Source organism: Hemitrygon akajei, chromosome 5, assembly GCF_048418815.1.
Source record: "Hemitrygon akajei chromosome 5, sHemAka1.3, whole genome shotgun sequence".
Classification (NCBI taxonomy): Eukaryota; Metazoa; Chordata; class Chondrichthyes; order Myliobatiformes; family Dasyatidae; genus Hemitrygon; species Hemitrygon akajei.
Window position 1 is genome coordinate 189,528,258 of NC_133128.1, and position 15,722 is coordinate 189,543,979.

The 15,722-nt window shown below is 42.6% G+C and overlaps 1 protein-coding gene across 4 annotated transcripts in view; it reads right to left on the reverse strand.

The window, feature by feature from the left end:
- The window catches only part of faima (Fas apoptotic inhibitory molecule a), a 42,139-nt gene that overhangs the window by 12,161 nt on the left and 14,256 nt on the right, over positions 1-15,722 (reverse strand). For all 4 annotated transcript variants that reach the window (XM_073047558.1, XM_073047555.1, XM_073047556.1 and 1 more), the window contains one exon: positions 198-426. In XM_073047558.1, the coding sequence (XP_072903659.1) occupies positions 198-426 (229 nt within the window). The remainder of the gene's footprint in view (positions 1-197; positions 427-15,722) is intronic.

A 15,722-nucleotide genomic window follows, 5' to 3' on the forward strand; every position in this document is an offset into this window, starting at 1 on the left:
TTAGATGTAGATAATTACAATTCACCATCAGTAAGCAATTTAAAGTATAGCATTTTCATGAAGGAAATAACCAGTTACGCCAGGAAATGCAAACTAGAATAAGCGCAAGCAAAGCCTTGAAGCTGTGTCTTTTTTATGATAATTTAAATATACACTCTTGTGAACAAGTAAAAATTACCACTATAATGTACACTTACCCAGCACAATTCGAGAATCTGTTCCATCTAGATTTAGTAGCCACGTATTTGTAGTCTTAGACCTGTTCTCCAAATACTTCTTTAGGCTTTTCCCATTGATCTCCAAAGTATATTCATACGCAAAGCCACTAATTGCATCGATGTTGATTGTTGCTTTTGTTTTAGTTGCCCCAACTACAAAGGTTTCCTTCCCAACCAGCTTGAACATCCAGTCCCTTCTTATGACTTCCTGATAACAAAATACTGCTCGTTACACACAAAAAAACTTCAATTATTGTTACACCAAACTAAGTTACGATAGTTAATTCATACTGCATGGCAATGGCTAATAGGAGAATTGTAACCAGTCATAATAAGTTATGAAGCATAATAAAGCAGAATAAAAAGGTGCACAATCCACATACTAAAATTCAAACTATGGAGAGCAAGCACAATAATATAGCTATAACAACTTTCAATCATGACGCCCTACTCGTGCTACCAGTGGATAATTGAAGAAGGAGTTTCATGCTTCAGTACAGTCGGCCCTCCTTAACCACGGGTTCTGCATGCGCGGATTCAACCAACCGCTGATTGGGAAAACCCAGAAGTTCTCTCCCCAGCACTTGTTGTTTGAGCATGTACAGACTTTTTTTTCTTGTCATTATTCCCTAAACAATACAGTATAACAAATATTTACATGGCATTTACATTGTATTAGGTATTATAAGTAATCTAGAGATGATTTAAAGTATACGGGACGATGTGCATAAGTTACCGTGGATCAGGAATCGAAAACAAAACCCGTAAGTTCTCTAAGTTGGAACAGGTACATCCGGTATTATTTAGTGTCAGTTAGTCAAACGTTTGTCTTAGTATATAGAATCTATTTTACCTTTCTATGCATATAAAACACAAGAAACGTATGTATTTCAATAATTAAACCACTGCATTGCTTAGTAATAATTGTAGCTTTCATCAGGGCAGGGCCTTTCACATGCTCCATTATTCTCGCTGTATCCTTTAAAATTCTTCTGATCGTTGACCGACTGTAGCCTAACGCTTTTCCACTGACCGATGGCATTTCACCTCTTTCTGATCGCTTTATTATTTCCACTTAATTTCCAATCGTGATTGTTTTCCTGAACAGAAACGCTGCAGACAGCGGGTCCTGAGCTCCACCAGGTTCTAAAGTCCACCGCACTGAGACAGGTTAAATAAGCTCCAGAGCTCTGCCCGGTCAAAAGTCCACCAACTTGAGCATCCACATTTTTTGGTATCCAGTGGGTTGGGGGGGGGGGGGGGGTGTCCCGGAACCAATCCCCCACAGATAAGGAGGGCCAACTGTATTCAAAATTCAGAAGTACTCTGTTTTATAATAACCCTGATTTGGCTATGAAGGGCAACAACAACAAAAATAACGGACTAAATCTTGCAGGCAAATGGGTGTTCTGTAGAAAACTGCTGACATTTATTCCCAAAAATACAAGCCCATTTGGAGTTTGACTCTGTTTACATTCAAGTATGAAAGTCTCAACCCAGGCAAGACTCTCATCAGTAAATGACAACACATTGATTTCTGATGCAGACTTTGCAAGCTCACTCATTTACGTGGAGATTTTTTAGTTGGGAGTTAAAAAAGTAAGATTAAAGTAAGTTAAATTATTTTAAAGTATTTAAGCTTGCAGCAAAGTTTTTAATTAAAAGTGACATTTTTTTCAGTAATTTTGTTTTAGAAAATATTGTAATAATATTTAAGATTAAATTGCACAATTCATTTTTCAAGAAGTCTTTGAATGCTTCTGAATGTCAGGCAGTCAGAAATATTCCAAATGTCATACAGATGGCAATGCAGGGTCTTGGCTTTGCCCTCCCACAAATGTGTGTGCAATTTTGTACATGTGACTCGTTGTTCACCAATGTGACCCAATTACTTCATGCAAGATCCTGGCTCTCTACTAGCATTGCTCACAGGACTCAATGCACTGGGCAGATCAATCTGGGATTCTCTTGTCAGTGGGTTTAGCCTTCTGGACCTTAGCCAGGTTAGTATTGTGACAAACGGCGAATCTGATGAAGGAGGCAGTGAATATCACTCATCAAAAAGTAGTCCGTTATTTAGAAAATTCCCACTCTAGGAATAGTGGAAATGGGAAGCAATGCTCCTGAAACAGATTAAACACTGTATTAGCAAGTAAGAACAAAATTAACAAATTCCATTTCCAATATTAAAAATGTAAGCCGGCACATTTTAACATTGGGACAGTCAGTGAGAATTAAAAGTCTGTATTGATCCTTAATTGGTACTGATAGCTTTTCTTTTACTTGAAAATCATATCAAAGTTTTACTGATATTTAATTTTTATTTTTGCGATAACCTTCCTCTCCGCTTAGTTATTTTAAAGCAGCAATAATAGACCTGAAGCAACACACACAAAATTCTGGATGAACTCAGCAAGTTCTATGGAAATAAATAGTCAACTTTTCAAAATCAGAATCAGGTTTATTATCACTGGCATGTGTCCTGAAATAATAACAATTTAATAAATCAATTACAGTATACATATTGAATAGGCTAAAACTGGTGCAAAAACAGAAATAATGTACAAACCCCATTTCCAGAAAAGTTGGGATATTTTCCAAAATGCAATAAAAACAAAAATCTGTGATATGTTAATTCACGTGAACCTTTATTTCACTGACAAAAGTACAAAGAAAAGATTTTCAATAGTTTTACTGACCAATTTAATTGTATTTTGTAAATGTACACAAATTTAGAATTTGATGGCTGCAACACACTCAACAAAAGTTGGGACAGAGGCATGTTTACCATTGTGTTACATCACCTTTCCTTTTAATAACACTTTTTAATCGTTTTGGAACTGAGGATACTAATTGTAGTAGATTTGCAATTGGAAATTTTGTCCATTCTTGCTTGATATAAGACTTCAGCTGCTCAACAGTCCGTGGTCTCCATTGTCTGATTCTCCTCTTCATGATGCGCCATACATTTTCAATAGGAGATAGATCTGGACTGGCAGCAGGCCAGTCAAGCACATGCACTCTGTGTCTACAAAGTCACGCTGTTGTAGCCCGTGCAGAATGTGGTCTGGCATTGTCCTGCTGAAATAAGCATGGATGTCCCGGGAAGAGACGTTGCCTTGATGGCAACATATGTCTCTCTAAAATCCTAATATACGTCTCAGAGTCAACGGTACCTTCACATACATGCAACTCACCCATGCCGTGGACACTGATGCACCCCCATACCATCACAGATGCTGGCTTTTGCACTTTTCGCTGATAACAATCAGGATGGTCATTTTTATCTTTGGCACGGAGAACTCGACGCCCGTTTTTTTCCGAAAACTAGCTGAAATGTGGACTTATCTGACCACAGCACACAGTTTCACAGTCTTTCGGTCCATCTGAGATGAGCTCGGGCCCAGAGAACTCGCCGGCGTTTCTGCATAGAGTTGATGTATGGCTTCCTCCTTGCGTAATAGTTTCAAGTTGCATTTCTGGATGCAGCGACGGACTGTGTTAAGTGACAACGATTTTCCGAAGTACTCCCGAGCCCAGGTGGCTAGAATTGTCACAGTAGCATGATGGTTTCTTAGGCAGTGCCGCCTGAGGGCTCGAAGATCACGCGCATTCAACAGTGGTTTCCGACCTTGCACTTTACGCACTGAGATGTCTCTGAATTCTCTGAATTGTTTCACAATATTATGTACTGTAGATGTTGAAAGACCCAAATTCTCTGCAATCTTGCGTTGGGAAATGCTCCTTTTGAACTGATTAACAATTCTCTCACGAATTTTGGCACAAAGGGGTGAGCCACCACCCATCCTTGCTTGCAAAGACTGAGCCTTTGATGGACGCTATTTTTATACCCAGTCATGATACCTCACCTGCTACCAATTAGCCTGCTTAATGTGGAGTCTTCCAAACCGGTGTTACTTGAATATTCTGTGCACTATTCTGGGAGTACAGTTAGACAAGAAGCTAGACTGGACTGCCAACACAGATGCCTTGTGCAGGAAGGCACAGAGTCGACTGTACTTCCTTAGAAGGTTGGCGTCATTCAATGTTTGTAGTGAGATGCTGAAGATGTTCTATAGGTCAGTTGTGGAGAGCGCCCTCTTCTTTGTGGTGGCGTGTTGGGGAGGCAGCATTAAGAAGAGGGACGCCTCACGTCTTAATAAGCTGGTAAGGAAGGCGGGCTCTGTTGTGGGCAAAGTACTGGAGAGTATAACATCGGTAGCAGAGCGAAGGGCGCTGAGTAGGCTACGGTCAATTATGGAAAACCCTGAACATCCTCTACATAGCACCATCCAGAGACAGAGAAGCAGTTTCAGTGACAGGTTGCTATTAATGCTCCTCAGACAGGATGAAGAGATCAATACTCCCCAATGCCATTCGGCTTTACAATTCAACCGCCAGGAGTAAGATATGTTAAAGTGCCGGGGTTAGGACTCAATGTATTTAAGTAAACTACTTAAGAACTTTTTAAAAGCTATTTATTAATGCTTTTTGAGAGGGTGATTTTAGATGCATATCATATTTTACTGAGTTAAGTATTGTATGTAATTAGTTTTGCTACAATAAGTGTATGGGACATTGGAAAAAATGTTGAATTTCCCCATGGGGATGAATAAAGTATCTATCTATCTATCTTTTCAATCTTATTTTAACTCTGTCCCAACTTTTGTTGTGTGTGTTGCAGCCATCAAATTCTAAATTTGTGTATATTTACAAAATACAATTAAGTTGGTCAGTAATACTATTGAAAATCTTTTCTTTGTACTTTTGTCAGTTAAACAAGGGTTCACGTGAATTAACATATCACAGATTTTTGTTTTTATTGCATTTTGGAAAATATCCCAACTTTTCTGGAAATGGGGTTTGTATATTAAAGTAGTAAGGTTGTGTTCAAGGGTTCAATGTCCATTTAGGAATCGGATGGCAGAGGGGAAGAAGCTGGTCCTGAGTCATTGGCAACCAGACAGAAAAGGATCTTTCTATTCCCACTCGCTGCCTCCTACCGATCAGCCAAATCTCTAACTATGCCAATAATTTTCCTGTAATGCTATGGGCTGTTAACTTGGTAGGCAGCCCATTGTGTGGCACCTTGACAAAGGCTCTCTGAAAGCCAAATATACAACATCTACGCATCCCTTTATCTATACTACATGCATTCTCCTCAAATAATTTCAACAGGTTCGTCAGGCAAGATTTTCCCTGAAGTAACTTTGTTCCATCTTGTCCTGTGTCACCAAGTACTCCATAACCTCATCCTTAACAACTGACTCCACATCTTCCCAACCACTGAAATCAGGCTAACTGGTCTATAATATCCTTTCTGCTGCCTTTCTCCCTTCTTAAAGAGTGGAGTGACATTTGCAAATTTCCAGTCCTCTGTCACCATGCCAGAGTCCAATGACTTTTGAAAGATCATTACTAATGCCTCCAGAATCTCTAACACTACCTCTTTCAGAACCCTAGGGTGCAGTTCATCTGGTCCAGTTGAGTTGTGTACCCTGAGGTCTTTCAGCTTTTTCAGCACCTTCTCTCTTGTAATAGTAACTGCACTCACTTCTCTTCTGTCACACTCTTCAATACCTGGCACACGCTAGTGTTTTCCACAGTGAAGACTGATACAAAATACTCATTTAGCTCCTCTGCCATCTTCTTGGCTCCCATTATTATTTCGCCGGCTTCATTTTCTAGTCATCCTGTATCATATAACCATATAACAATTATAGCACGGAAACAGGCCATCTCGGCCCTTCTAGTACGTGCCGACGCTTACTCTCACCCAGTCCCAGTGGCCCGCACTCAGCCCATAACCCTCCATTCCTTTCCTGTCCATATACCTATTCAATTTTACTTTAAATGACAATACCGAACCTGCCTCTACCACTTCTACTGGAAGCTCATTCCACACAGATACCACTCTCTGAGTAAAGAAATTCCCCCTCGTGCTACCCTTAAACTTTTTCCCCTAACTATCAACTCATGTCCTCTTGTTTGAATCTCCCCTACTCTCAATGGAAAAAGCCTATCCATGTTAACCTGATCTATCCCCCTCATTATTTTAAATACCTCTATCAAGTCCCCCCTCAACCTTCTACGCTCCAAAAAATAAAGACCTAACTTGTTCAGCCTTTCCCTGTAACTTAGGTGCTAAAACCCAGGTAACATTCTGGTAAGTCTTTTCTGTACTCTCTCTATTTTGTTGATAGCTTTCCTGTAATTCGGTGACCAGAACTGTACACAATACTCCAAATTTGGCCTTACCAATGCCTTGTACAATTTTAACATTACATCCCAACTCCTATACTCAATGAGCATACACGAGGAAATCTGCAGATGCTGGAAATTCAAACAAAAACACACACAAAATGCTGGTAGAACACAGCAGGCTAGGCAGCCCGAAACGTCGACAGCGCTTCTCCCTATAGATGCTACCAAGCCTGCTGTGTTCTACCAGCATTTTGTGTGTGTTGTTGTTCCTATACTCAATGCTCTGATTTATAAAGGCAAACATACCAAAAGCTTTCTTCATCATCCTGTCCACATGAGATTCCACCTTCAGGGAAATGTGCACCATTATTCCTAGATCACTCTGTTCTACTGCATTCTTCAATGCCCTACCATTTAACATGTATGTCCTATTTGGATTATTCCTACCAAAATGTAGCACCTCACACTTATCAGCATTAAACTCCATCTGCCATCGTTCAGCCCACTCTTCTAACTGGCCTAAATCTCTCTGCAAGCTTTGAAAACCTACTTCATTATCCACAATGCCATCTACCTTAGTATCATCTGCATACTTACTAATCCAATTTGCCACCCCATCATCCAAATCATTAATGTATATGACAAACAACATTGGACCCAATACAGATCCCTGAGGCACACTACTAGTCACTGGCCTCCAACCTGATGAACAGTTATCCACCACTACTCTCTGGCATCTCCCATCCATCCACTGTTGAATCCATTTTACTACTTCAATATTAATACCTAACGATTGAACCTTCCTAATTAAACTTCCATGCGGAACCTTGTCAAAGGCCTTACTGAAGTCCATATAGACAACATCCACTGCCTTACCCTCGTCAACTTTCCTTGTAACCTCTTCGAAAAATTCAATAAGATTTGTCAAACATGACCTTCCATGCACAAATCCATGCTGACTTTTCCTAATCAGACCCTGTCTATCCAGATAATTATATATACCATCTCTAAGAATACTTTCCATTAATTTACCCACCACTAACGTCAAACTGACAGGCCTATAATTGCTAGGTTTACTCTTAGGACCCTTTTTAAACAATGGAACCACATGAGCAATATGCCAATCCTCCGGCACCATCCCCGTTTCTAATGACATTTGAAATTTTTCTGTCAGAGCCCTGCTATTTCTACACCAACTTCCCTCAAGGTCCTGGGGAATATCCTGTCAGGACCCGGAGACTTATCCGCTTTTATAATCCTTAAAAGTGCCAGTACTTCCTCCTCTTTAATTGTCATAGTTTCCATAACTTCCCTACTTGTTTCCCTTACCTTACACAATTCAATATCCTTCTCTTTACTGAATACCGAAGAAAAGAAATTGTTCAAAATCTCCCCCATCTGTTTCAGCTCCACACATAGCTGTCCACTCTGATTCTCTAAGGGACCAATTTTATCCCTCACTATCCTTTTGCTATTAATATAACTGTAGAAACCCTTCGGATTTATTTTCACCTTACTCGCCAAAGCAACCTCGTATCTTCTTTTAGCTTTTCTAATTTCTTTCTTAAGATTCTTTTTACATTCTTTACATTCCTCGAGCACCTCATTTACTCCATGCTGCCTACATTTATTATAGATCTCCCTCTTTTTCCTAACCAAGTTTCCAATATCCCTTGAAAACCATGGCTCTCTCAAACTTATAACCTTCGCTTTCAAACTAACAGGAACATAAAGATTCTGTACCCTCAAAATTTCACCTTTAAATGACCCCCATTTCTCTATTACATCCTTCCCAAAAAACAAATTGTCCCAATCCACTCCTTTTAAGTCCTTTCGCATCTCCTCAAAGTTAGCCTTTCTCAAATTGAAAAATCTACTCTCATCTTTTATTTTTATGTAATTAAAAAAACTTTTCATATCCACCTTGATATTGTTTGCTAACTTCCCTTCATGTTTCATCTTTCCCTTCAAATGAAATACTGCTGCGTCATATTTTACTTTTTCCCTATCAAATCTCAATCATATTGTGATCCCTGCCTCCTAAATGTTCTTTTACTTTAAGTTCCCTAATCACCTCTGGTTCATTACTCCTCACCCAATTCAGTATAGCTGATCCCTCAGTAGGTTCAATGACAAAGTGCTCTAAAGAGCCATAAGAGCATAAGATATAGGAACAGAAGCAGGCCATTTGGCCCATCGAGACTGCTCCGCCATTCAAGCCATCTCATAGGCATTCAACAAACTCACTCTCGAGATCCATTTCCAACCTAGTTTTCCCCAATCAACCAGCATCTTGAAATCTCCCATGACTATTGCCCTTTTGAGACGCCTTTTGTATTTCCTGTTATAATCTGTGGTTCACATCTCAGCTACTGTTAGGAGGCCTGTATATAACTGTGGCGGAACTGTTCCTATCAACGGGAGAAGGCGCAAAGGCAGGTCTCTGGCGCCTCAAAACCAGATGCTTCTGTCAGGTGGGGCTCATTAGACCTGGTCGAGTGCCCACTTAGGAAAAGAAAAACTCTGATTTAAAAACCTCTGCTGCCTTGCGGCCACACCCAATGATAGAAAAGGCTACGGGAGTAAACCCTGAGAAGAAATCCGGAGCCGGAGTCCCGTAGGCGGTCAATAGGGAGGACTTCATCAATCTATTGTCCGGCAACTCCTGCAGCCGCAGAAGTCACCATGTGTAACGATCTTCGTGCCAGTGGGCCGAGAGAGTGAGACTGTCTCACTATAATATCTTTCACACACAGGTCCTTGTGTTGTGCATCTTCATCTTCTTTCTCTCTTCAAAAGTCCTATGGCGATGGGAGAGCAGCGAACCAACAGGTGGAGGTGACCACTGAGTTGCAGTTGCAAACCTGCACGTAGGCAGCCCTTGGACAGATGGTCGTTCTCCTCTGAACCCAGGGCAGTAGGGGAGTCCGGCAGCATCCAGGGTGACTGGGCAGCCCTTTTTAGGACAGCGCTGCCCACCCTGTAATCAGGGAGGGGCCTAGAAAAGGTGGCCCAAACATCGCCTGCCATAGATCATCCAGCCAGTTAGCCGCAACTGACAGATCACCCAATCATTGCGGTCAAAATCAAAAGAAAAAGATTCTCTGTCTAGGAGCATGGAACGTTTGCACCTTAATGGATAAGGAAAACACTGCAAGACCTGAAAGGAGAACAGCTCTCATTGGTAAAGAGCTTGCTCACCACAACATTGACATCGCAGCGCTGAGCACAACCAGGGTTGCAGAATGAAGACAGGATCCACGGAGTGGGCTTTGCCATAAGGAGTACCCCGATGAAACAGCTCCCCAACCTGCCTGTTGGCATCAGCGAAAGACTGATGAAGCTATGTCTGCCCCTCAGCCAAAATCGACATGCAACTATTATTAGTGCCTATGCCCCCACCCTGATCAGCCCTACTGAAACCATAGAACAGTTTTACGCTGACCTTAACTCCATCCTGCTTTCAGTACCGGCCAGTGATAAGCTGATCTTGCTGGGAGATTTTAATGCCAGACCAGTCAGTACTCGACCAGATGCCCCAGAGCCCAGTCCATGAGCACCTCAACAACCCCCCCTCCCTGACCAAGGTCAGTACAGCCATCAAACAGATGAGCTGTGGCAAAGCACCAGGCAAGGATGGCATTCCCGCAGAACTGTTCAAAGCTCTCAACCAGGAGTCACTCGCAGCATTCCAGGACGTCCTGGTCAGTATCTGGGAAGAGGAAGTAATGCCACCCGACCTTTGGGATGCTGCAATAGTCGCCCTATACAAAAACAAAGGCCCGCGCACAGACTGTGGGAACTACCGGGGCATCTCCCTACTTTCCATCGCCGGCAAAATCCTGGCTCGCATCATCCTCAATAGACTTATTTCAACAGTATCCAAAGGAAACCTCCCAGAATCGCAATGCAGCTTTCAGCCTAAACACAGTACTGTGGATATGATCTTCACTGTTAGACAAATGCAGGAGAAATGCCTGGAGCAGAACATGAACTTGTACTTTGTCTTCATTGATCTGACTAAAGCATTTGATACTGTCAACAGAGAAACCTTGTGGATCATCCTCAGGAAACTTGGCTGTCCTCCAAAGTTCATCAACCTCATATGCCTCTTCCATGACAACATGACTGGAGAGATTCTCTCAGCTGACGAACCTAGCAAGAAATTTGACATCTTCAACAGCATTAAACAGGGCTCTGTGCTTGCACTGGTACTTTTCAACCTTTTCTTCACTCAAGTACTAATGCATGCCATCAAAGACCTAAACCTGGGCATTTATATCAAATACCGCCTGGACGGGTCACTCTTTGACCTACGTCGCCTTGCAGCACACACAAAGACCCTCCGAAAGCTGTTCATAGAAGTGCTCTTTGCAGATGACTGCGCACTCATGGCACACCAAGAGGACCACCTACAAACAATGGTCAGCAGATTCTCCGCTGCATCTAAATTGTTCGGCTTGACAATCAGCCTCGGTAAAACAGAGGTCCTCCTGCAGCCTGCACCTAACAGCGCCCCGCCACAGCCATGCATCACCATCGATGACACACAACTATGGAACGTTGACAACTTCAAATACCTGGGGAGTAACCATCTCCAGCGACGGTGCCCTTGATAAAGAAATCACATCAAGGATCCAGAAAGCAAGCCAGGCACTCGGAAGGCTCCGGGTCAAGGTTCTGCAGCACAAAGACATTCACCTCTCCACTAAACTGAAGGTTCACAATGCTGTTCTAGTCTCATCACTTCTATATGGCTGTGAAACCTGCACACTGTATCGCAGACATGTCAAACAGCTTGAACAATTCCACAATCGTGCTCTGTGATCAATCATCCAAATCCGCTGGCAAGACCGTATCTCCAACCTGACAGTCCTGGACCGAGCCAATTCCACAAGCATTGAAGCCAAGGTTTTGAAGGCTCAGCTCAGATGGACCGGCCATGTGATCTGCATGGATGAGTCCAGAATGCCGCGTCAGTTGTTCTACGGAGAACTGGAGCAGGGCAACTGTGCCCAAGGTCGCCCAAGGAAGAGGTACAAGGACAACCTCAAGTCAAACCTTAAGTGGGCCAAACTCCAGCCCCGTGATCTCAAACACACTGCTGCCGATCAGTCCAAGTGGCGCAATCTATGCTCTAAGGCAGCAAACAACTTCCAAGCCAACTGGCACATGCAGCGCCTCAAGGCGAGTCAAGAAAGACACAGGAAGGCGTCCGCTCCTGCCCCAACAGGTGGTGCACCTTGCCCCATCTGCGACCATATCTGCGTTTCGGACTTCGACCTCAGAAGTCATATGCGTGTCCACAGACGTTGACTGCACAACACATTCATCTTCCTCGGATTTCGAGAGACTACTACTATAAAACTGCCATCAAGATCCTTTAGTCCTTGCAGTTTCTTAACTCAACCTACAAGCATTCAACATCTTCCGATCCTATGACACATCCTTCTACTGATTTTTTGACATTCTTTACCAGCAGAGCCATGCCACTCTCTCTGCCTGTCTTCCTATCCCTCTGATACAACATCATACCCAACAATCTGTAATAATGCAACAAGATCACTACCTTATTTCTTATACTCTGTGGATTGGGATAGAACACATTGAATATTGTATTTTCTACCCTTTTTGATTCTGCATCCCTAATTCACAGATACTCACCCTGCTGGCTGCAATTATGAGGAGTGATTGATAAGTTCATGGCTTAAGGTAGAAGGAGTCAATTTTAGAAAACCTAGCACATATATTTTTCAATATAGTCCCCTCTTAATTTACACACTTAGTCTAGTGCTCGTGGAGCATATGGATCTTGCACCTCCAGAAAGTGTCTATAGATGGGTGATTGATAAGTTTGTGGCCTAATGCAGACGGAAATGAGTTATACAGCTCTCATTACATGCACATGCAGGTCAATTCTTTGAGTGATTCTGCAAAAAGTTTGAAGTTTGTGATGAGCAAACCAAGCTGAGGTGGGGTCCAGAGTTGACCCCCCCCCCTGTGAACTATGCCACTAATGAGAGAGAGAGAAGAGGGGGGAGACATCCCATGCAGATGAGAGAGAGAGAGAGAGAGAGAGAGAGAGACATGATTTAATATTATAGTTCCTTGTTTATCTTTGCTCCAAGGACACTTTTGCCTGCTGGTAAGATTCTTGCAGAGACAGCAAGGCTAGACCAGGTTGATGGACAGCTGGTGCCCTGAAAGGGGAGATGAAAAGCAGGTCTGCTAAGACACAAGCAGACACGCCATGGGACACTGAAGCACCCACGTGAAGGTGGGGGTTTGGAGGATCGATTCAGGGAATCGATTAGTGGCTCACAGTGTGTGAAGGTGTGACCGGTGGGGACTTGTTTCTGGGTCCACCCTTGCCTGGGTGACAGGTCCATCACTGAAGAACGGTTGTACAGGGTCAAAGTCGGTGACTATAACAGGACAGGAAGACTACGGAAGGTTCGACGGCAACTGGATCACCTCTCGCTCTCTCTCCCCCCAACGGTACACCAGCAACTACCTCGATCTAAGCTGAACTGAACTCTTCATCGTAAGACTATCCATTTACCCTTAGACTTTGAAAGAGCTTGGTTTTGATTCCTATTTCATATACTTGCATTTTATGGTACTGTATTAGTTAGTTTACTAATAAACACTATTAGTTACAGTAATAGCATACTCCAACGTGTATTCCATTTCTGCTGGTTCAGTAACCCGGTCACGGGGTACGTGACAAGTTAATAACTCATCTCCCTCTACCTTAGGCCACAACTTATCAATCACCCCCGATGAGATATTAACTTCAAACTTTCTGCATAATCACTCAAAGAGTTGAACTTCATGTGCATGTAAAGAGAGCTGTTTAACTCATTTCTTTCTACCTTAGGCCACAAACTTATCAATCACTTGGAGGTCCAAGATCCGTATGCTCCACAACCTAAGTGTGCAAATGTAGGAGGGGACTATGTTGAAAAATAAACGTGCTAGGTTTTGTAACATTGACTCCTTCTACCTTAGGCCACAACTTATCAATTGCCCCTCGTATGTCCTATCATCTGCCTGCCCTTCCTAACAGTCTGACTACACACCATCTTTGCTCTTATACCATCCATCCCATCCTGAGTTCCCACCCCCTGCCAAATTAGATTAAACCCTCCCCAACAGCTCTAACAAATCTGCCTGTGAAGATACCAGTTCCCCTCAGGCTCACGTGTAACCTGTCACTTTCAGACAGGTCATACCTCTCCCAGAAGAGCTCTCAATGAACCAAGAAACTGAAGCCCTGCCCACGACACCAGATTCTCAGTCACTCATTAGTCTGCTGAATCATTCTGCTTCTACCCTCAGTGGTGCATGCGACAGGCAGCAATCCAGAAATCACTACCCGGGAGGTCCTGCTTCTCAGCTTTCTCCCTAGCTCTCTAAATTCCCTTCTCAGGATGACTTTGCTTTTCTTTTAATGTCATTGGCACCAATATGTACCAAGACATCTGTTTGCTCTCCCTCCCTCTCCAAAATGCTGTGGACTTGATCCGAGATGTTCTTGACCATGGCACCTGGGAGGCAACAAACTATTCAGGTGACCTGTTCACATCCACAGAATCTCCTGTCAGTTCCCCAAACTATTGAGTCCACTATCCCTACCGATGCCCTCTTCTCCCTCATTCCCTTCTGCACCACTGACCTATGTTGAGTGCCAGTAACCCAGTCTCTGTGGCATTCCCCTGGGAGATCATCCCCCACAACAGTATCCAAAGCTGAATACTTATTGTTGAGGGAAATGGCCACAGGGGTGCTCTGCACTAACTGCTTATTCACATTTCCATTTCTTCTGACAGTCACCTAGCTACTTGTCTCCTGCAACTTCTGGGTGACTACTTCCGTGTAACTCTGATTGATTATCTCCTCACTCTCCCATACAAGACAAAGATCATCCAGCTGCTGCTCCAGATCCCCAACATGGTCTTCAAGGAGCTGCAGCCGGATGCACTTCACACAGACTTAGTTCCCTGGGAGACTCTGGATCTCTCAGGACTCCAACATCCAGCATGAAGAACACACAACAGCCATTTACTATAGGTACAGCAAAAGAAAAAAAGCAAACCTTTACAAAAGCTTACCCAGAGCAAATGCCTCTTTTGAGCCAAAGCCTGACGCTCCTACTCTCACCACTGGCCTACTCCCAATCACAGTTGCACTGCTGGTCCCTTATGAACTTTTAATCAAGTGTCACCAACCTGCAAGAAATCTCATCACTGTGGCCTGCTCCTGCCACTGATTTGGCCACCAGAAAGAGCCTGAGCTCCCGTGAAACTCATTACATCCCTTGATCTTCTTTGAACAAAGTTCCATAGGATATTTCATCATCAATCCAATAGAGCAGAAATGGCCCCAGTTTAAAAATATCATCTGTTTCATCTCTTGGATCAAATTGCTGTACCTGTGTCCTACTGCTTCTGTTTTAACTAATTTTCAGAAATCCCAGGTATTTAATCTCAAATGTGGCACCCGTCAGGGATGCCCCTTAAGTCCCTTTCTCTTTGATTTGGCTATAGAACCTTTGGCGATAGCATTTTGAAATTGTCCTGAATTGACCGGGATTTGGAGAGGGGATGTTGAGCATAAAGTTTCTCTTTATGCTGATGACTTATTACTCTTTCTCTCAAATCCGTCTACATCCTTACCTCTAATGTTTTCACTTCTTGACCAGTTTAGCCAGATCTCTGGCTATAAACTTAATTTACATAAGAGTGAACTTTTCCCAATTAATAAAGAAGCACAAGAACTAACATTTCGTGATCTCCCTTTTAAAGTAGTCCATAATCAATTTACTTATCTTGGAATTACAGTCACAAGGAAGTTTAAAGATCTCTTTCGTGAAAACTTTGCCAATCTTTCATATACTATAAAACAGAGTCTGGTACAATGGTCACCTCTATCTATGTCTTTGGTAGGTTGTATTAATGTTGTTAAAATGTATGTTCTCCCCAAATTCTTATACTTATTTCAATCTATCCCAATTTTTATTCCTAAATCTTTTTTTGATTCCTTAGACTCTATTATTTTGTCATATCTGTGGAAGAATAAGCGCTCTAGAATTAATAAAATCCATCTCCAAAAATCTAAAAAAGAGGGTGGCATGGCTTTACCTAACTTTCGTTTATATTATTGGGCAGCTAATATACGTTGTGCTACCTTTTGGTCTTTCTTCCACGGCCAACCCGAGTGCCCTAATTGGGTGGCAATGGAGTTGAGCTCCACTAAAGAATTATCTATCTCTGCACTTCTTGGCTCTGCACTCCTTAG